This window comes from Pan paniscus, chromosome 16, assembly GCF_029289425.2.
Source record: "Pan paniscus chromosome 16, NHGRI_mPanPan1-v2.0_pri, whole genome shotgun sequence".
NCBI classification, from domain to species: domain Eukaryota; kingdom Metazoa; phylum Chordata; class Mammalia; order Primates; family Hominidae; genus Pan; species Pan paniscus.
In genome coordinates, this window is record NC_073265.2 from 7,181,983 (window position 1) to 7,203,432 (window position 21,450).

At 48.8% G+C, this 21,450-nt stretch overlaps 1 protein-coding gene across 10 annotated transcripts in view; it reads left to right on the top strand.

Moving 5' to 3' along the window:
• The first annotated feature begins 805 nt into the window (after positions 1-805).
• The window catches only part of OCA2 (OCA2 melanosomal transmembrane protein), a 381,861-nt gene continuing 361,216 nt past the window's right edge, over positions 806-21,450 (top strand). For 4 of the 10 annotated variants that reach the window (XR_004666399.3, XM_063596986.1, XM_034938403.3 and 1 more), the window contains exons 1-3: positions 7,975-17,504; positions 17,931-18,015; positions 18,532-18,779. Coding sequence is in view for 9 of the 10 variants with exons in the window: in XM_063596986.1 (XP_063453056.1) it covers positions 17,320-17,504; positions 17,931-18,015; positions 18,532-18,779 (518 nt within the window). In the remaining variant the exon portion in view is untranslated. Of the gene's footprint in view, positions 932-7,974; positions 17,505-17,930; positions 18,016-18,531; positions 18,780-21,450 lie in introns of those variants that run through there. The other 6 variants (XM_034938404.3, XM_014347729.4, XM_055099066.2 and 3 more) reach the window with 3 other exon arrangements.

Consider the following 21,450-nt stretch of genomic DNA (forward strand, 5'->3'; position numbering starts at 1 on the left):
GTATCTGTATATATTTGTGTGTGTCTGTGTATCTGTGTCTGTGTGTATATCTGTGTATCTGTGTGTATCTCTGTGCCTGTGTGTGTGTCTCTGTGTATCTGTGCATGTGTCTGTATCTGTGTATGTGTGTCTGTGTATCTGCATGTGTCTTTGTGTGTCATCTGTGTATCTGTGTCCTGTATCTGTGTGTCTGTGTATTGCTGTGTCTCTGTGTGTGTCTCTGTGTATGTGTATCTGTGTATCTCTGTGTCTGTGTATATCGTGTCTATCTCTGTATCTGTGTGTGTGTCTGTGTGTATCTGTGTGTGTCTGTGTATCTGTGTGTGTCTGTGTATCTTGTGTGTGTGTCTGTGCTGCAGGAGGGGCTGTCGGCAAGTGTTACCTTGGCGTCCTAGCTGGAGGGCCTCTCAGTGCCCGCTGGGAGAGCTCTGAAGGGAACAGAATGTTCACTGAGCATTTCCCCGTTCTTGTTCATAGGGAAAAGCCTGTCCGCAGTCCGGGGCCGCCTCTTCAGAGGTAAAGCTGGAAACTATCCCCGCGGAGAGCGCTGTCGGGGACGCCGGGGCGGCGTGGCCTTAGACGGAGCTGCTCTCAGCCCGCGCCCAAGGCTCCGCCGCAGCCCGCGCCGCCGGGGGCTGGGGAGCTGAGGGGCCGGAGGTGCGGAGGGGGCGAGCTGTGGGCGGGGCCATGTGGGCAGCTTTGTGGGCGTGGCCGAGAGGGGCGTGCTATGGGCGTGGCCGCACTGTGGGCGGGGCCGAGTGGGGAGTGCTGTGGGCGGGGCCGGGCCGGGGGCGTGCCTGGGTGGGGGACCCGCTGCGGGAGCGCCGAGCTCCCTCGGAGTTCTTACTTCGAAGGCTGTGCTCCGCTCACCATCCAGAGCGGAGGTGCGGACCTTAAACTCACTCCTGGAGAAAGATCAGCAAGTGCGCAGGTAAAGTGCACGTGCTCCGCGGTCGGGAGGAAGGAGGCGAGGAGCCAGCCTAGCCTGGGAACAGGCAGGGAGGGTTTACACAGCCCCGGCTGAGTCGCGGCTTAGGAAGCAAGGCAAGTTCCCCTAAAGGTCAGTGTGCACAGACGGGTGCGATGGAGCCGACCTAGCGCGGCCGAGTCCGCCTGGGCCTGCAGCAGCTGCCCCCTGAGCACCCCCTCCGGCTCTCTGCCAGGCGACCCAGGAAAAAGTCGCCCCCTGGTGGGCCATGAGGTCATGGGTGGGGGGAGTTTGGAAAGGTTCAGACAGCAAATGTTCCACTTGAACTCCAGGGCAGCATCTGGCACTGCGGGGCCTCCTAGCCGTGAGCCGTGGTCAGGCGTTTCCTTAGAATGGAATGCACTGGAGTGAAAACACTAAATCCCTCAAAGCTGCTTCTCTTTACTGTGGTCACACACAGTGAAATCAATGGGCATTAGTGCAGCTAGCTCTTTTCAAGGACACAATGTTAAGCACAGGAAGCCTGGTATGTGGACGCTCTGGGTTTGCAGACCCAGGCAGGGGCCAGGGGCTCAGGACAAGTGCCCGGTGCTCCCTTCCCATTGGGCGAATCAGAGCCTGGGGCCCGGCGGTGAAGCTCCCCAGGTGACTCTAATGTGCAGTGCACTTTGAGGAGCACTACTTAGACCAATGTGACAGTCTACAATGTGTAGATTTAGGGTGAGTGATTCTGAGGAAAAGAAACCCGAGGCTGTTAGCAGTTGTGGGCAGCTGCTGTCTACCTAAACCAGCTGCGGTTTGCTTGCTTGGTGAGCCTGAGCTTCGCGGGGAGGGCATGGCGTCTGCCATCCAGGACCCTGGGACGGGGCCTGCCAGGGCAAGGAGCTGAGCATTGAACGCATCTGGGGATAACTATCTCTCATAGAAGAACTAATGAGGATTGAACCTGAACACAGAGGTGAAAGAGCTGAGTAGACTGCAAAGAATTGCACAAAAACTGCTTGTTCTGCAAATTTAGTTTACAACAATTTGAGTGCAGTTCACATTGGTATAATGTGATTTAGGATCATAAGTCCCTAAAGTTTCATTACACTGATGAAAAGCAAATGCCTATGCTGTTCTTGTTTTATGAGAAGAACACAACCTCCAGCCCCTGGAGCAGCTGAGATCTGAGGATATCAGGAATACCAGGAATGGGGAGGTCCTGGCTCTCCCTGGAAACCCAGCGGCATGACACCTGTGTCACCTGGGTCCCCGTTTCTATGCTGGAGTGGCAGGCAGCAAGGAAATATTTTGAGTTTGAGGCCATATGCATTTTGGAAAGATCACTGTGGCTAGGGGGTTGGGAGCAGCTGGGGAGTTGAAGAAAGCCACTGCCAAGGCCTTCCCACTGAGTGTGGTTGCCAGGCCGGGGCAGGGAAGCACTGGTGAGTTGCAGGGGGGATTCCCAGTTGGTGATGGGTGATGGATGGTGGGATCAGTGGGCCCCTGGGAAAGGCCAGGTGTGGCTTCAGCACTCTGGGAGTTTTGGGTACCTTTATGTCTAGGGACACAAAGAGGTAGATGGACACAGTGGTTTGAGCTGCAGAAGAGAGCTGGGCGGCCACCTGTCCACAGGTGAGGATGAGGTTTCTTGGGATAGTAGAGAGAAAAGGGAGGCTTTTAACTGTTAGTAGTGGAAAGATGGCTTGCAATGGAGATAAAGGCTACCACAGAGGGGAGGAAAGCCCAGAGCCTGGAGGCCAGGGGGCAGGATCTGGGGCAGGGGCTGACCCAGTGTGGCATTCTCCATATGCTGGAAATGTGAGAAGAGACTCCACAAGCCGGAGCTCCCTCAGCTCCTTGGGGCCGCTGGCTGTACCAGCTCACTCGCTGGTTGTTGGGTTTCCGCAGTTTCGATTTGGGGTTCTGTCACTGACCTGCAGGCAGCCGGCTTGTCGCGGGCTGTGGCTCTTGCGCCGGCCACCCGCGGGACCCGTGCAGTTTCGGCGGAGCGAGGCGGGGTCCGTGTGGGTCCGACCCGTGGGGAGGTGTGGCTGGCGCGCCTGTGCTCTCGGCCCGGCCACCCACTGAGGCGCCAGGAGGCGCATTCCGCAGGCCGGCGGGGAGCAGGTCCGGTGTTTCGAGGAGCATGGGACACAGTTTCCAAGCTGGCCTGCAGGATGGGCGAAGGGACACCGAACTACAGCGGCACAGCGCCGGGCCAAACTGCCCGCAGCTGGGGTAGCAGAGGAGGCTTGCGGCAGCGGCGCCGCGGGGAGGGGTCCTGGCCCCGGGCTGGGAGCGGGGCTGGGCGGCCGCGTGCCCGGCTGCGCGTTTGCTGGCGCTGCTCGTTCCTCCCAAGAGGTGCGCCTGGCCGGCCGCGGGGCCGCCAGTCCCGGGGGGCCCTGCGAACAAGGCCCTCGGCAGAGCCCACCCGCGGCCTCCCGAGGCCCTCTCCCGGGCCCCGCCCCTCCTCCCAGGCTGGAAGGAGGCGTACTCTTTCAAACAAGAACAGAAAACGGATGGAAAGCCACGATGTTTGGCTTAACGTTCTAGAAGCTTTTAACCAAGTTCACATGTTGAAAAATCCACCTGAAGGGACATACGGTCACACTCGCGGTCTCGGTCCAGGCCCGAAGTGGGGTAGGGGCACCGCACCCTACACTGCCCTCAGCGGGACACCCCTGTCTCAGCCCAGGACCGGCTGAGGAGGAGGCTGACCCCTGGACGGGCATCTTCGGGCCGTCTTGGCCGCAGGGCTTCTCCTGCCCCCTCCCTGGGATCCGGGAACTAGAAGGAATGCTTCAAATGCAACGGTCACAGCATCGCTCCTGCGGACACCGCCAGGCTCCCGAGACACGGCCACGCCCCCGGCTCACAGTCACGCCCGACACAGACCACCTCCAACGAAAAGCCACGCCCCCGGAGACACTACCAAGCTCCAGAGACACGACCACGCCCCAGGAGACACAACCACGCCCCCGAGACAAGCCACGCCCCCAGAGACACGGCCACGCCTTGGAGACAAGCCACGCCCCTGAGACCAGCCACCTCCCGGAGACACGACCACGCCCCGGAGACAAGCTACGCCCCCGGAGACACATTGACGCCTTTGCAGACGCAGCCAGGCCCCCGGAGACAAGGGCCATGCTCCGAGAGACACAGCCATGCCCTGTGGACCCAACCAGGCCCCTGCAAGCATAGCCAGGGGCGGTTTCTCGCTCAGAGGGACGCCTTGGGGCTGAGCAGCGCATTAGGGACGATTTGGGGCCGAGCAGCGCTTTGTGGGGAGGGGAGCGTTCAGTGACGGGTGTTTTCTCTGGATGTTGGACACTGTCCACCAGAGGGGAGTTGGCTGCAGAGGGACTGCCTTTCAACAGCCAAATTTTCACCTCAGCGCCTAAACCTGGTGCTTCTCGTTCCTTGCCGGTATTATGTCAGATATTTAAAGAACTCGAAGAACAATGTTCTTTTTTTTTTTTTTTTTGAGACAGTTTCGTTCTTGTTGTCCAGGCTGGAGTGCAATGGCGCCATCTCGGCTCACCGTCACCTCCACCTCCCTGGTTCAAGCGATTCTCCTGCCTCAGCCTCCCGAGTAGCTGGGATTACAGGCACGCGCCACCACGCCCGGCTAATTTTTGTATTTTTAGTAGAGACGGGGTTTCTCCATGTTGGTCAGCCTGGTCACGAACTCCTGACCTCAAGTGATCCGCCCGCCTTGGTCTTTCAAATTGCTGGGATTACAGGTGTGAGCCACCGCGCCCGGCCACAATGTTCTTAAGATTTACGAAGAAGCTGTTTTCCACACGCTGTTGATCGCCGCCACTGTGAAGTCGGCGTGCGGCGCCTGCTGCCGGCTGTCGTTTCACGGGGGGGAGGGGGGGGTGGGGGGGGGGTGGGAGGGCCGCGGTCCCCCGGGCGCATCCGGGCGGGGAGTGCGCAGGGCGGCCTGGCTGGGCCACTCCTGCCCTCCCGCCGGGCGCCAACCGGGGATCCGCCAGCTCGAGCTCTGCTCCGAGTCCCGCAGACCCACCATGCCCGGAGCACTCAGCCGTGCGGCCACGGGCGTGCCAGTACCAGCGGGAAAGGCCGGGGCTGCCTGGACCTGGGCAGGAGGCGGTGACCCGGCCTAGCTTGAGCGCCGGCAGCACCTCTCTCTTGGCTGCTGCTCCTTCACACCCGCAGGCCTGGAGCCTTTTCTTGGGCCGAGCAGGTGACCCAGGCTCCTGTACGCAGTGGAGAAGGGCCCAGGCGTGGAACGCCGTCCCCTCCCCGGCAGGGCAGGTGTCAGGACCACGCCCGGCGCCGCGCCCTGGCCTCTGTCGGTCCTGGCACCGGTGCCGTCCCCCCACTCCGCCCTGGGCACGGCTGCGGGAGGCGGGGCTCGGGCAGGCTTGGTGAGCGTCTGGCGCGCTCTGAAGGCCACGGCACGGCGGGGCATTGAGGGCCTCGGAGAGACGGTGCTGGCAGCAGGGGCGGCAGGAGGGGCCCGGGCCCACCCCCACCTCGCAGGGCTCGAGTTCGGGGGCACGGTTGCAGGCAGAAAGAGCGCAGAGCCGGAGAGAGGGCCGGCAGTAGCCCACACGAACGATTTGGGGTTGGGTGTGAGGACTGGAAGGTTCCACCGACTCTGAACCATCTATTTTTTTTTTTTTTCTAAAAATAAGCCACAACTATCTATTTTTTCTTTCTAAAATTTGGTGACTTCGCTGTGAGTCTTGCTTGGAAGGAGGGTCCTGGGCGCCATCGCGGGGAGGACCTGGAGGGGTGGGCTGGGGCTGTGGCATACTCCGCCCTGTGCCGCCGGCTTACAGCTCCCCTACCCCTCTCCCGCCAGCTGCAGGTGTCCCTACGGGCGGGAGCTCTGCCCAGGGTGGCCCTGCCCTAGGCAAGTCAAGCGCATGGGGCCCAATAAAGCAAAGCCAGGCTGAAGCTGTGGTTCCCGTGAGAGTGCAGCCACGGGCTGGGGTGAGGGGAGGGTCACCCCAGAGGACGGGCTGTGTGCTAGGGTGTTGGGGTCCCCCAGAAGACGGGGTGTGTGTTAGGGTGTTGCAGTTCCCCAGAAGACGGTCTGTGTGTTAAGGTGTTGGGGTCCCCCAGAGGACAGGCTGTGTGCTAGGATGTTGGGGTCCCCCAGAGGTAGGCTGTGTGCTAGTGTGTTGGGGTCCCCCAGAGGTAGGCTGTGTGCTAGGATGTTGGGGTCCTCCAGAGGACGGGCTGTGTGCTAGGGTGTTGGCATCCCCCAGGGGATGGGCTGTGTGCTAGGGTGTTGGGGTTCCCCACAGACCAGGCTGTGTGCTAGGGTGTTGGGGTCCCCCAGAGGACAGGCTGTGTGCTAGGGTGTTGGGGTCGCCTAGGGGACAGGCTGTGTGCTAGGGTGTTGGGGTCCCCTAGGAGACAGGCTGTGTGCTAGGGTGTTGGGGTCCCCCAGAGGACAGACTGTGGGATTGGAGTGCTCCATCATCTGCATGAGAGGCGATGACCAGGTGGGACTAGGAGGAGTTAGGATGTGTTTGGAAGAACTGGATGAGGAATGTGTGAGAAAGAGGGAGAGTTCTGGGTGAGCAGAGGCCTCTGTCTCCCAGGGAAGAGGCAGGAAGTGAGGTGGAACGAGAGCCCCTACTCAACCCCGGACAACCACTAACCTGTTCCCCATTGATATAACTTTGCCGTTTCAAGAATGTTGTAGTCATGGAATCAGAGTAAATAGTCTGTTGGAACTTGCTTTTTTTCACTGAGGATTTTCACTCTGGATTCCTCTACGTTGCTGTGTATGAATTGTCTGTTCCTTTTGATTGTGGCGTGGTCTTCCCGGCATTCATGCACCACAGCCTATTTCACACTCCCCTACGGACAGACGGCTGCGTGGCTTCCAATTTTTCATATAGCTTCTATGAACATTCGCGTGCAGGGTTTTGTGTGAATGAAAGTTTCATTTCTCTGGGATTAATGTCCAGCAGTGCAATTGTTGGCTGGTAGTTGCAATTTTAGTTTTTTTAAAAAACTGTCAAACTGCTTTCCAGAGTGGCTGTACAGTTTTACATTCCCATTGGTGATGCAGGAGTGAACCAGCCTCTCGAGTCCTAGGCAGCTGGTGGTGTTGTCTCTGTTTTCTTTTTTCTTTCTTTCTTTCTTTCTTTCTTTTTTTTTTTTTGAGATGGTGTTTTGCTCTTGTTGCCCAGGCTGGAGTGCAGTGGCTCACTGCAACTTCCACCTCCTGGGTTCAAGTGATTCTCCTGCCTCAGTCTCCTCGGTAGCTGGGATTACAGGCGCCCGCCACCACACCTGGCTAATTTTTGTATTTTTAGTAGAGGCGAGGTTACACCGTGTTGGTCAGGCTGGTTTCGAACTCCTGACCTCAGGTGATCTGCCTGCCTCGGCTTCCAGGTGTGAGCCACTGCGCCTGGCCTGTTTTCTATCTCAGCCTTTCTGATAGGTGTGCAGTGATAGCTCATAGTTTTAATTTGCATTTCCCTAATGGCTCACGATCTTGAACGTCTTCTCACGTGCTTAGTTGCCGTGTGCATATCCTCCTTAGTGAAATCTTTGCCCATTTTACTTTTGAATTTTGAAAATTGTTTAGGAGTGGTGAGAGGGAACATTCTTGCCTTGTCTTCCTGAGAAAGCTTCAGGTTTCTCACCATTAGGCGTAATGTTAGCTCTGTCTTTTGCAGATGTTCTTTAATAGTCTGAGGAAGTTCCTCTCTATTCCTAGTTTTCTTAGAGTTTTTGTTTTATCATGCATAGGTGTTGAATTTTGTTAAATGCTTTTTCTGCATCAATTGATATCACCATGTGATTTTTCTTCTTTAGCTTTTAATATGGTAGATTACATTGCTTGATATTTTTCACAGTTCTATTGAGATTATAATTAAATACCATATAATTCACCCATTTAAAGTGTACAAATTCATACCTGTAATCCCAGGACTTTGGAAGGCTAAGGTGAGAGGATCACTTGATCCCAGGAGTTTGAGACCAGACTGGGCACCATAGCAAGACCCCATCTCTACTAAAAATAAAAAATTAGCTGAGTGTGGTGGTGTGTGCCTGTGGTCCCAGCTACTTGGGGGCTGAGGTGGGAGGATCACTGAGCCTGGGAGGACAAGACTGCAGTGAGGTGTGATTGCACCACTGCACTCCAGCCTGGGTTACAGAGAGAGACCCTGTTTCAAAAAAAATGTACAATTTAATGGTTTTTTTCAGTATATTCACTGAGTTGTGTGACCATCACCATGATCAATTTTAGAGCATTTTTATTAACCCAAGTGAAACTCCACATTCATTAGCATTTGTTCTTCATTTCCCTCCAACCCTATCCCCTCCCCTAGCCATAAGCAGCGACTAATTTATTTTATTTTATTTCCCTATGGAGTTACCTGTTCTGAAGATTTTATATATACATGGAGTCAGGCAATATGTGGCCTTTTGTGACTAGCTTCTTTCACTGAGCATGTTTCCAAAGGTTATTCATGTTTTAGCATGTGTCAGACACCATTCATTTTTATTGTCAAATAATCCACTGTGTGTATATACCACATTTTATTTATTTAGTAATGGACATTTGGGTTGTTTGTACTTTTGTATTTTTGAGATGGAGTCTTGCTTTGTCACCCAGACTGGAATGCAGTGGCACGATCTCAGCTCACTCCAACCTCCGCCTCCTGGATTTAAATGATTCTCCTGCCTCAGCCTCCCAAGTAGCTGGGGTTACAGGTGCCCATCACCATGCCTGTCTAATTTCTGTATTTTTAGTAGAGATGAGGTTTCGCCGTGTTGGCCAGGCTGGTCTCAAACTCCTGACCTCAAGTGATCCTCCTGCCTCAGCCTCCCAAAGTGCTGGGATTACAGATGTGAGCCACCGTGCAGGGCCGGGTGGTTTCCACTTTTAGGGTATTATGACTAATGATCCTATTAATGTTATTGTACACATTTTTGTGTGGACATATGTTTTCATTTCTCATGGGCATATTCCTACAAGTGGAATTGCTAGGTCATATGGTAGCTCCATGTTCAACATTGATTGATTTTTGAACATTGAACCAGCCTTGCATTCCTGGAACAAACCCTACTTAGTTATGTGTGTAGCTCTTTTGATATATTACTGAATTCCCTTTGCTAATATTTTGTTAAAGATTTTTGCACCATATTCATAAGAGATATTGGCCTGTAGTATTTTTTCTTTGTACTGTATCTGATTTTGGTATCAGGGTAATATTGTCTTCATAAAACTCACTGATGAGGTATACCTCATTTTCTATTTTCTGGAAGAGATTGTATAGAATTGGTGTTAATTTAAATGTTTGGTAGAATTCTCTAGTGAAACCATCTGACCCTAGAGATTTCTTTTGTAAAAATTCAAATTTAATTTACTTAATAGAAATTATAGAGCTATTGAAATTACCCATTTTATATTGGGTGAGTTATAGTAATTTGTGCTTTTTGAGGAATCACTAAGTTTTCCAAGTTATGTATGTAAAGTTGTAAAATGGCAATCTGATATACCATTATTATTCTCTGATGTCTTCAGGGTCTGTAATGGTATTTCCTGTTTCATTCCTGACATTAATAACTGTCATTCTGTCTTTTTTCTTTGCCAGTCTTGCTAGAGGATTGTTAATTCCATTGATATTTTCAAAAAAGTAGCTCTTGGTTTCATTGATTTTTTTCTACTGTTTTTGTTGATTTGTTTTCTATTTCATTGATTTTTAATCTCAGCTTCATTATTTCTCATTTCTGCTTGCTTTGGGTTTATTTTCCTCTTCTTTTTCTAGGTTCTTGAGATGAGAGCTTATATTATTTTTGAGACTTGCTCTCCTTTTGATACTAGCATTTATGCTGTAAATTTCCTCCCGTCACTGATTTAGCTGTGTTCTGCCAATTTTGATATGTTGTATTTTCACTTTCATTCAGTTCAATATAATTCTGACTTCCCTTGAGACTTTCTTTTTGAATCCTGGATTATTTGGAAGTATGTTTAATTTCCAAGTGTCCAGATTTTCCTCCTCTCTTTTTGTTACTTATTTCTGATTTGATTGCATTGTGGCTACAGAATACTCTGTGTGATTTCAATTCTTTTAAATTTGTTGAGGTTTGGTTTATGGTCCAAAGTGTAGTCTATCTTGGTGTATGTTCTGTAGGCACTTTGTAAGAATATTCTGCTGTTGTTGGATGGAGTGTTCCATAAATATTGATTATATTCTATTGGTTGATGGTGTTGTTCAGTTCTTCTATAACTGCACTGATTTTCTGTCTAGTTCTATTAATTGCTGAGAGATAAATGTTTAAGTCTCTAACTATAAAACTATACTATAAATGTGTCTTTCTCCTTTTAGTTCTATTAGTTTTTGTGTTAGATATTTTGCAGCTCTGTTGTTTTGTGCATATGTGTTTAGGATTTCTATGTCTTCTTGGTAAAGTGACCTTTTTATCACTACAAGATGTCTCTCTCTGTGCCTGGTAATTTTCTTTGCCTTGAAGTTTAGCATATATTACGTGAATATAACTGCTCCTACTTTCTTTGGATTGATGCTTGAATGATATATCTTTTTCCATCCTTTTACTTGCACCCTACCTATATTGTTATTTAATTTTATTTTTCAACTTTTATTTTAGATTTGGGGCTACACGTGCAGGTTGTTACAAAGGCATGTTGTGTGACACTGAGGTTTGGTGTACCACTGAACCTGTGACCCAGGTAGTGAGCACAGTCCTCAATAAGTAGTTTTTCAAGCCTTGACCTCCACCCTCTTTCCCTGCTCCAGTAGTCCCCAGTGTCTGTTGTTCCCATCTTTATGTCCATGTGAACCCATATACTGTTATTTTAGAAGTAAATTTCTTATAGACCTTGCATAGTTGAGTCATATTTTTAAATTCATCTGCCAATCCGTCTTTTAGTTGATGTATTCAGACCATTTACATGTAATGCATTTTTTTTCTGATATGTTAGGGCTATGGGTAAATTGAACATTTTTTTAGAATTCCATTTTGATTTGTTGTTGCGGGAAGTCAGGGACCCCGAATGGAGGGACCGGCTGAAGCCTTGGTAGAAGAACATAAATTGTGAAGATTTCATGGACATTTATTAGTTCCCCAAATTAATACTTTTATAATTTCTTACACCTGTCTTTACTGCAATCTCTGAACATAAATCGTGAAGATTTCATGGACACTTATCACTTCCCCAGTCAATACCCTTGTGATTTCCTATGCCTGTCTTTAATCTCTTAATCTCATCATCTTTGTAAGCTGAGGATGAATGTCACCTCAGGACCCTGTGATGATTGTGTTAACTGCCCAAATTGTTTAAACAATATGAAATCTGGGCACCTTGAGAAAAGAACAGGATAACAGCAATGTTCAGGGAGCAAAGGAGATAACCTTAAAGTCTGGTGGCCTGTGGGGCGGGAGGAACAGAGCCATATTTCTCTTCTTTCAAAAGCAAATAGGAGAAATATCGCTGAATTCTTTTTCTCAGCAAGGAACATCCCTGAGAAAGAGAATGTGTCCCTAAGGGGAGGCCTCTGGAATGGCCACTTTGGGGATGTCTGTCTTTTATGGTTGTCGATGAGGGATGAAATAAGCCCTGGTCTCCCGTAGTGCTCCCAGGCTTATTAGGATGAGGAAATTCCCACCTAATAAATTTTGGTCAGACCAATTGTCTGCTCTCAAACCCTGTCTCCTGATAAAATGTCATCAAAGACAACATGTGCCTGAAACTTCATTAGCAATTTTAATTTTGCCCTGGTCCTGTGATCTCGCCCTGCCTCCATTTCCCTTGTGATATTTTATTACCTTCTGAAGCATGTGATCTCTGTGACCCACACCCTATTCATGTACTCCCTCCCCTTTTGAAAATCACTAATAAAAACTTGCTGGTTTTACGGCTCAGGGGGCATCACGGAACCTACTGACATGTGATGTCTCCCCTGGATGCCCAGCTTTAAAATCTCTCTCTTTTGTACTATTTCCCTTTATTTCTCAGACCGGCTGACACTTAGGGAAAATAGAAAAGAACCTACATGAAATATCGGGGGTGAATTTCCCCCGATAATTTATCTAAAATGTTTCTTGGTGTATCTCTTTTAAAGTCGTTGTTCTAGGTATTAAAGTATATATACATGTTACTTGTCACAGTCTACTGATGCCATCATTTTATCAGTTTGAGTAAAATCAAGAAAACGTACCTCCTTTTACATCCTTTACCTCTCTCATTTGTTATAGAATTGTCTTGACGATTCCCTCTGCATACATTAATAAACACATCAAGGAGTGTTACAATTTTTGCTTCAAACATTCAACAGAATTTAGGAAAATCAAGAGGAGAGGGAAAACATATTTACCTACGTATAAATGTTATTCAATAGCATGCTATCAACAGTAGATGACAGAATTATTTCCATTAAGCACTTGCATTCTCTGAATGAAAACAGCACATGATGCATCTGTTAAGAATCTTGCTTGACTTACCTTTTTTTTTTTCCTTTGAGATGCAGTTTCACTTTTGCTGCCCAGGCTGGAGTGCAATGGTGCAGTCTCAGCTCACTGCAACCTCCGCCTTCTGGGTTCAAATGATTATCCTGCCTCAGCCTCCCAAGTAGCTAGGATTACAGGTCTCTGCCACCACGCCTGGCTAACTTTTGTATTTTTAATAGAGATGAGGTTTCACTATGTTGGCTAGGCTGGTGGCAAACTCCTGACCTCAGGTGATCCACCCACCTCGGCCTCCCAAAGTGCTGGGATTACAGGTTGTGAGCCACCGTGCCCAGCCTGGACTTACTTTTTATTTTATTATTATTTTTTGAGATAGGGTCTCACTCTGTCACCCAGGCTTGAGTGCAGTGGCACAATCCTGACTCACTGAAGCCTCGACTTTCCTGGCTCAGGTGATTCTCCTACCTCAGCCTCCTGAGTAGCTGGGACTATAGGCATGCACCACCATGCCTGGCTAAGTTTTTGGGTTTTTAATAGAGATGGGATTTTGCCATGTTGCCCAGGCTGGTCTCAAACTCCTGGGCTCAATGAATCTGCCTGCCTTGGCTTCCCAGAGTGCCAGGATTATAGGCGTGAGCCACCATGCCTCTCCTTACCTATATTCTTTTACCTTCCTGATGTTCTAAAATGTATTCTTTCATTTTCCCTTTCTGTTTAGAGAACTTCCTTCAGCCATTCTTTCAGGGTAGGTCTGCTGGCAATAAATTTTTAGTTTTCTTTGAAAACATCCTGATTTTTCTTTCACTGGATATAGGCTTCTGGCTTGACTGTTCCTTCCTCTCATTACTTGAAAAATGTTATGTCACTTTTTTCTGGCCACCATGGTTTCTGTCATCTGAATTGTTTTTTCCCTGTAGGGACATTTTAATTTCTCTCTTTAAGACTTTTTTCTTTGCTTTTAGTTTTTAAAATTTTGCCCACTATATATGTTGGTGTGGATTTCTTTGGGATTATCTTGTTTGGGGTTTGCTCAGCTTCTCAAATCTGTAGGTTTATATCTTTTGCCACATTTAGGAAGTTTTCAGCCATGAGATCTTCAAATACTTTTTAAGCTACATACTCTTCATCATCTTCTTCTGGCATTTGGATTATATGAAAGTTAGGTCTTTTGTTATGGTCCCATAGGTCTCTGAGGTTCTGATAAATTGTTTTAGACTATATTTTCTCTATTGTTCAGGTTGAGTAATTTCTATTGTTCTATCTTCCACTTATTGATTCTTTTCTCTGTCCCCTCCATTTTACTGTTGAGTTCATTTTTGCATTTTGAATTTTGCTATTGTGTTTTCAGTTTCATTTGAGTCTTATTTGCTGAGACTTTCTGTGTTTCATTTGTTTCAAATGTGTTTATTTCTCTTTGAAACATTTTTATTTTGGCTGATTTAAAAATATTTTTTCAGATAATTCTAACATCTCCATCATCTTGGTGTCATCATCTATTTTCTTTCAAGTTGAGATTTTCCTGGTTATCACTATGACAGATGGTTTTGAGTGAAACCTGCATATTTTGAGTATTACATTATAAGACTCTAATCACCACTTAAACCTTCTGTTTAGGTGCCTTCCTTTGACACCACTCCAGCAGAAGGGCCTCACACTGTCTCATTGCTGCCAGATAGGGTTAGAAGTTCAGGTTCCCACCTTATTGCTGGGTGGTTGTGGGGCCTCTGCCTCTCAGTAGGACTCTGCTGATATCACCCTGGCTGAGTGGGGTGGGACACCTCATTACTGCTCATTACTGCCCTCTAGTGACACCATTGGGGGGTGGCCTCATTACTGCTGAGCAGAAATGAATGCCCTGACTCTCCATTTGGCCTCCTCTGAGACCATGTCAGCAAGGAAGGAGAGGGGTCCCTTTTACTGCAGGGCAGGGATGAAGTCCAGGCTCCTCACATGGTGGTCCCCATTGAAGCCACTGGGGGAGGAGTGTGTAGGGAGGAGGTGGAACTCCCTAGCACTCAGCAACGGTGAATGTCCAAACTCCCTACTCAGCCTTTTGCGAAGCATCCCTGCGAGGACTGGGGGCCAGGCACTGTGTAATAGCCTTTGGAGGGTGCCCACTCAGCCTTTGCTCTCCTGAGTGGATGTGGGTCTGCAGTATTAGGCTGCAGTAGAACAGATATTGTCTAAAAGCTTTCTGTCTTGCTAGGCTACTCATTTCCTGGTCCTTTGGCTGGGGGCAGGCTTCTTTGGGGCTTTTTGTTCTAAACATCAGGTTTTTAGTTGTACTTAGCAGGAAGAACAGGGAAAAGTAGGTCTTCTCTGTCTTCCTGAAAGCACCAGTCCTGAGCTGTATATTTTTAGTGTTGGCAGATAGGACAGTATGTTTGCATGCCAGCTTGTGAGGTTTGGGATGGGGAGGAATGCAACAGTGCAGTCTGGGCGGGGGTGGGAGCAGCTGGGCTCCACTGTACCTGGCAGGGCTGTAGACAAGTGTGTCCTTGAGAGGCTGGGCTTTTATTCTCATTGCTTCTAGTTTTGCCAGCACAGCCATTCTGGGACGTTTTGCTCTTGGAGACATTCCTCACTCTTGCCCTACTGTGTTCTGAATCCCAGTGTCTGACTCCAGCTTGGGCTCTGGCTTGAGTTCAGCCAATAGGAGACTCTTCTAGAAGATTAGGGGAGGGAGGATGCCCCACTTTTCTTTGGGGCATCTCTTCTGGGTCTCCAGCTCCTTCTAGAAGTTCTCAGAGTAGCTTCTATTTCCTTATTGGACCCTGGCTGATTCAGGCAGTGAAGGGAGCAAGAGGCAGAGGCAGCAGCTGGGAGTGAAAGGGGGAAGGGTGTGTGGGGTTTAAGTGGGGAGTGGAGGACAGCAGGCACGTACACTGTCTGGGGAGGTGCGGTGGGATTGCTGGGCAGTACTGGGGCCCACCTGGGGTTCCTCATATGATGTCATCTGCAGGCATAGGCAGCAAGGAAGGTTTTCTACAGCCATGTTCAGCTGCTGAGCAGGGTTGGGATTTGGCCACAGGTGGCAGACTCTTGGGGCCCATGGTCCCCACCTCCTGGTGTTCACACCCTGGTTTAGTCCCCTCCCTTTGAGTGTAGGCAGGCAGGACCCAGGACTGACCTCCAGCTGACAGAATACAGCAAAGTGGTGGATGTCTCCCTGACATGTAGTAGCCTATAAAACTCTGCCTCACTGCTGCTCGCTCTCCAGATGCTCCTTGTTGCCTGAAAAGGCAAGCAGACATACTGGAGGAGCCCACATGGTGAGGATGCAGGAGCCTGTTGGGGTGAAGGGGGCCTCCTGTAACAAAACACCGTAAACTTCTTGCTGGCCCACAGCCAGCAAGAAGCTGCAGCCCTGAGTCATGCAGCCACCAGGACATGGATCCTGTCTGCACTGAGTGACCTCGGCAGCAGATTTTTCCCCAGTTGAGCTTCCAGATGAGATCACAGCCCAGTGGCCCCTTGAGATCCCAAGCAGACAACCCAGTTGAGCCACCCTGGCCTTGACCCACAGAAACTCTGAGATTATACACGTGTGTGCTTTTTAACAGGTACACTTTGTGGTGATTTGTTTTGCAGCAATAAAAAACTCGTTTATCAGGTAAGTTTGAGAGAATGAGTTGGGGCAAGTAAGAGGAGGGTGTTTGCTGGACCAGAGAGGCTCCACTGGGAAAGAGGGGAGTGAGGTCTTGGAGAAGGGACATGGCCTGAAAGAGAACGGACATTTGTTGCACTAAGAGTGGGTGGTATGTTCCTGTGTGAGTCCATTCATGCTGCTGTAACAAAACATCATAAACTGATGACTTATGCCACAAACATAACTTCTCACAGTTTGGGAGGCTGTGAAGTCTCAGATCACAGCACCAACAGATTCAGTGTCTGGGGAGGCCCACCTCCTGGTTCACAGACAGCATCTTCTCGCCGTGTCCACACATGGTGGAGAGAGGAGCTGAGCTCTCCCATGACTCTCAGAAGGGTCTGGAGCTGATTCATGAGAGCTCTACCCTCAAGGCCTCTCCAAATCCCAGTCACCTCCCTGAGACCCCACCTCTGAATACCATCCCATTACAGGGCAGGGTTTCAGCCTCTGAGTTTGTTGGAGGGCACATACACATTCAGTCTGTGGCAATTCCAATGGCATGTTCTTCTAAAGAAGCTGGGTGTTTTAGGAGGGGCAATGGCACCCTGGAATTGTCAATGGAGAGCAGGAGGACCCCCTCTAAAGTCTCAGCAGGACCAGTTACACAATTTGTGAGGCCCTTTGTTCAAAAACCAGGGAAAATGCCATTAATGGTAAGGATAAAGTTTTCTCCTTTCTTCCATAGTCTCTCTCTCTTGGCTTGTCATGGTGCTTTTAAATTGGTATTTAATGTCATTATTCTAAATAAAAAAATTTAAATTTTAAATTGTTAGCATTACTTTTACTAGTCATCTTTATATCATGCCACATCAGTTTTAAATGCAAATATTGAAACATTTAGCTCATGCGTGGAATTTGTGAAATCAGACAACTTTTTTATAGCTGGTGTGTACATTTGTACTTTGTTCTTACCAGGCAGTGGAGCCACTGTCTAAAACCAATGCAACTGTTTTATCTCACTTTTATGATACAAGAACATTCTGCCGACATGGTCTGCCTTCGGCTCACTGGTTTGTGAGTGATCACTCTCAGCACAAGTGGTTGGTTAAAGCAGGGAAATAACAATGGTGAGAAGGATATATGGACTTCCTTGGTCGTTCAGGTTTCTTCAAATGTCATGTTTTTGTATATTTGAAGTAAGTTCTGGCTCCACCAGGAAGTGTGTGTCTGGGGCTGTCAGTGCTTGGCTTACTCAGCTGTAGCCATCACACGTCTTGTACTTGCTTTGAGTCTCAGCAAACTCCTTTCATCCTGGGTCCACTGGAATTCTGTGCTCATGGGACATTGTGAAGACCGTATGTGAAACAGGCGATTAGGAGTGGCAATGCACTACTGTGCTAACTCCAGCCCCAGCACGTGCCTCTGCATCTCAGCGCCAGACATCCTGCATGGCCAAAGTGCACAGTCAGTCCTGGCTTCACAGCAACCCTGGACAGCAAACCAAGCGGCTGCAAGGCCAAAGGTCATTTCTGGTGCTGTCGGCTGCTTGAAAATGCAAAAAATAAAATGGTGAGTGGTTTGAAATATAAGCCCCAAAGTGGGAGAGCATTACTTTAGAAGTATAGGAATAGTTCTTACTTTTATCATAGGTATTATTATATTCTCACCAGAATAGTATTAATTTGCTAAATGCAAAAAATGTGAAAATCATAGATCAAACAAAACCAAAGAAAAAGGACCCCCGTGGGCACTTTCGCCATCCAGAGGTAGCCATGTTTTGGAGGGTGTGTCTTTTGGGCCTCTGTTCTATGTATGTAATTTATACATATTTATTTCAATAAAAACATCACAGTGTACCACTTGTCCTTATTCTTTTACACATCCATAGCATTTGCCGATAGCAAGAACCTTAGATCATTTTAAATGTAGCACAGAATTTCATGCTGTGCACACATCACAATCTACTTAACTAGCTCTCTGTTGCTGAACACTTAGGCCACTGCTAGGGTGTCCGGAGTTGGTTCCTTCTGGTGCGTTCTTGGTCTCACCGACTTCAAGAATGATGCCGCAGACCTTCGCGGTGAGTGTCACAGCTCTTAAAGGTGGGACAGACCCAAAGAGTGAGCAGCAGCAAGATTTACTGTGAAAAGCAAAATATCAAAAGGATCCACAGATTAGTAGGGGGGTCCAGCGTGTTGGGGTGGCCAGCCTTTTATTCCCTTATTTGTCCCCGCCCACGTCCTGCTGATTGGTCCATTTTACAGAGTGCTGATTGGTCCACTGTAGAGAGTGCTGATTGGTCCATTTTATAGATTGCTGATTGGTGCATTTACAATCCTTTAGCTAGACACAGAGTGCTGATCGGTGCATTTACAATCCTTTAGCTAGGCAGAAAAGTTCTGCAAGTTCCCACTCCACCCAGGAAGTCCAGCTGGCTTCACTTCTCACTAGTGTGAAATGCTCTTGCGTGGTTAGGATGCTGGAACTCTGGGACTGCCTCCGTAGAAGCAACCTTCCTATTGTACGGACTCCCAAGGTGCAAACGTTAGTCTCAGTGTGCCTTTCATCAAGAGTGGTTTCTTTCTGGCTGCCCTAGAGAGAAGACTGGCAGTGGAGCATGCATCTGGAGGGCAGAGACGGCAGGCGGTACCCCGGCGCGCCGGCGGTGGAGCTCCTGCAGACGTCCGTGCCCACCGGACTCGCTGAACTTGCGGCTGGCAAGCGCAGGCTTCCTCGGGGAGCCGGTGGAGCTGACCCCTCGCACTCCTGCCCCAGTGGGGCTGCCGGGCAGAGCTCTTGGGCTCCTGCAGGCCAGGAGTTTGCTTCATTCCTCACAAAAGGGAGGTGAGTTTAAAATAGTGCCATCTTGTAAATGTGGACTTCACACAGATTGGGTTTCCATGAGCATCGTTCCCCCACGTTTGTTGTGGGAAAAATTTCCAGAAATTTTGCAAGAATTTTTCCAGCATTAGATCACTTTCCTGGCTTAGTTTTTGATGACTGATATTTGTAAAATATGATGAACTTAATTTAGCTCCAAAAGATAATAAAAATAGAAAAAAGAGTTTGTAGCATGAAGACTTAACACTTAATATATTATTTAAAGTATTGCAATTATTCTGCAATTTTGGAAAGCGTATGTCTCTTAGGGCATGCCTTATTTCTATACATATAGCAAGTGAATTAACTGAGTATTGTTTTTCATGTCAGAAAAGTCAGAATTTACATAAAAGGAAATTTAAAAATAATTTCAACTTTTATTTTAGATTCAGGGGTTAAATGTGCAGGTTTGTTACCTGGGTATATTGTGTGATGCTGAGGTTTGGGGTACGACTGATCACCCGGGTAGTCAGCATGGTACCCAATAGTTACTTTTCCACCCTCCCTCCTCCCGCCCCTGTGTGGTCCGAGTGTTCCCTGCTGCCTTCTTTATGTCCATGTGCACCCGGGGGTTAGCGCCCACTTGTCATGAGAATATGTGGTATTTGGTTTCCTGTTCCTGGGTTAATTCGCTTGGATAATGGCCTCCAGCTACATCCATGTTGCTGCAAAAGACATGATTTCATTCCTTAAGAAAAAATTTGATACATCTTTAAATATTTACTTATGTAAAGACAATGAATGGTTTTTACATGTCAATGCTTATACTGCAAACCCATAATTTGCAGTTCACATAGATGTCCTTGTAATGAGAAAAGCAGCATCCTATGAGTAGGTGTCTCTGCCTGTCTTTGTTGGGCCATATCGATTACATGGCAGATCTGAGGATCCTCGTTCCCACAGCCAGAGCTCCAACCCCTGCAGTACTGATGGTCTCTCCAGCCTTTAACAAAGCACCACAGAATTGCATGCGGGTGTGGTGCATGCTGCTGCTGTCATCCTGCCCGCTCCAGGGGGAGCTCCCCAGCGTGCGTGCTCATGCTTTCACTGAATGTTTCTATTGACTTACAGTCTATGCTGTCCTTTTGCAAGTGGTGAAACTTTGAGTTGCTCTCTTTGGCAACGTGTTTTGAGGTTTCTCTGTGCTGATGCCTGTAGCTCTCGTTCATTCGTGTGAACTCCTTGCATAGAATTTCATTATGTGAATATGCTACCATTAATACATGTTCTCCTGTTGGCGGCTTTTCAGTTTCTGCTCCTCATCCCCCAGTAGGTGCTATTAAAAACAGCCTGCAGCAAATGTTCTCTGTTATACACTGAATGTGTCTGTTCCCCCCAGATTCATATTGAATATTCTGAGTATTAACCTTCTCTGGTCCCATGTTGCAGGACCTTCTCCCAGCGAGAAGCTTGCCTTTTCCTTCTCTTTAAAGAGTGTTTTGTTGGGAAGTGTCTAATATGGCTGGAAGGACTGTGTGGCCTGTGCATGGGGAGGCAGATGAGGGAGCAGGATTGTCCCAGCCAGGATGTGAGTGATGGAAGGTAATGTTCAGCTTCCAGTGAGACAAGAATTGGGAAAACCAGAAGAGCATATGTTGCATATGTTCCAAGTTCTTTGACCTCACTTCTTGCTTCGATGTATGGTGTACCAGGGGCAGACTGGAGCCTGTCATGAGCTCCACCAGCAGGAGGCCCTGGGCAGCCAGGCAGGATTCCAGGTGGAGGAGGAAGGAGAGCGTGGAGAGGTGCTGATGGGTGCAGGCACATGGGGGCAGGAGCTGGCAGGTGTGGTGGTCCAGTGAAGGGAGGGTGAGGGTGCCCTGACCCCATAGCCTGCGCAGGGCACGGGGAGGGGGTGTCGGGATGGCACTGGCAACTACCTAGGCTGAATGTGGAGATGCCAGAAGGTGCCACCCTTGTCCACAGGCATGAGCCCTCATGAGTGAGCAGCACCTCCCATGCGGAGCTTCTCCCAGGAGGAGGAGCAACAGGGAACCGCAGCCTCAAGGGGCAGCTCTCAGCACCATGAGGAGAATGGCGTGTTGGCCCAACCCACCCACGGTGAGGGCTCTCGGGGGAAGGGCTCACTGGTGTGAATGTCTGAGTGTGGAGGGCACAGGCTGTTGCCCACATGGCCCTAGGTGAGCCCCCTGAAACAGCACACTCCTGGGCAGGTGTGTGGCCGTGTCGCCTGGTGGCCGTGTACACAGTATCCCAGCACTGTCATCTCAGGCTAAAGGTTACTGAAGAGTTTTATTACATTTTGCCCTTCTTGTTTCATGAAAATAGGCAGAAAATAAAAAAAAAAAAACCCAGTAATCTTATCAGAGAAAAGATACGTAAGTCTTTGAATCTACCATAGGTGGGAGTCTCAGGTATGTGGAAACCAGCAAACCCCTTAGCCTCAATGAAGTCAAACTCATCTATTATGGGTTCAGTTGTGAAGAGAATGAGCAGAATGAAAGAACACTATGAGATGCTGCAAATAGATTGCTTCAGACTGTGTTGAAAAGGTAATTTGGGGGACTGTACTGGCCTATGTTTTAGCTCTCAGGGAATCATCCCATTGTAGCCTGGTTTTCTGTTGTTTCTGCAGGAGAGAAGCAGGCAGAGGCTGTAGCCTGCCGTGTCCCCT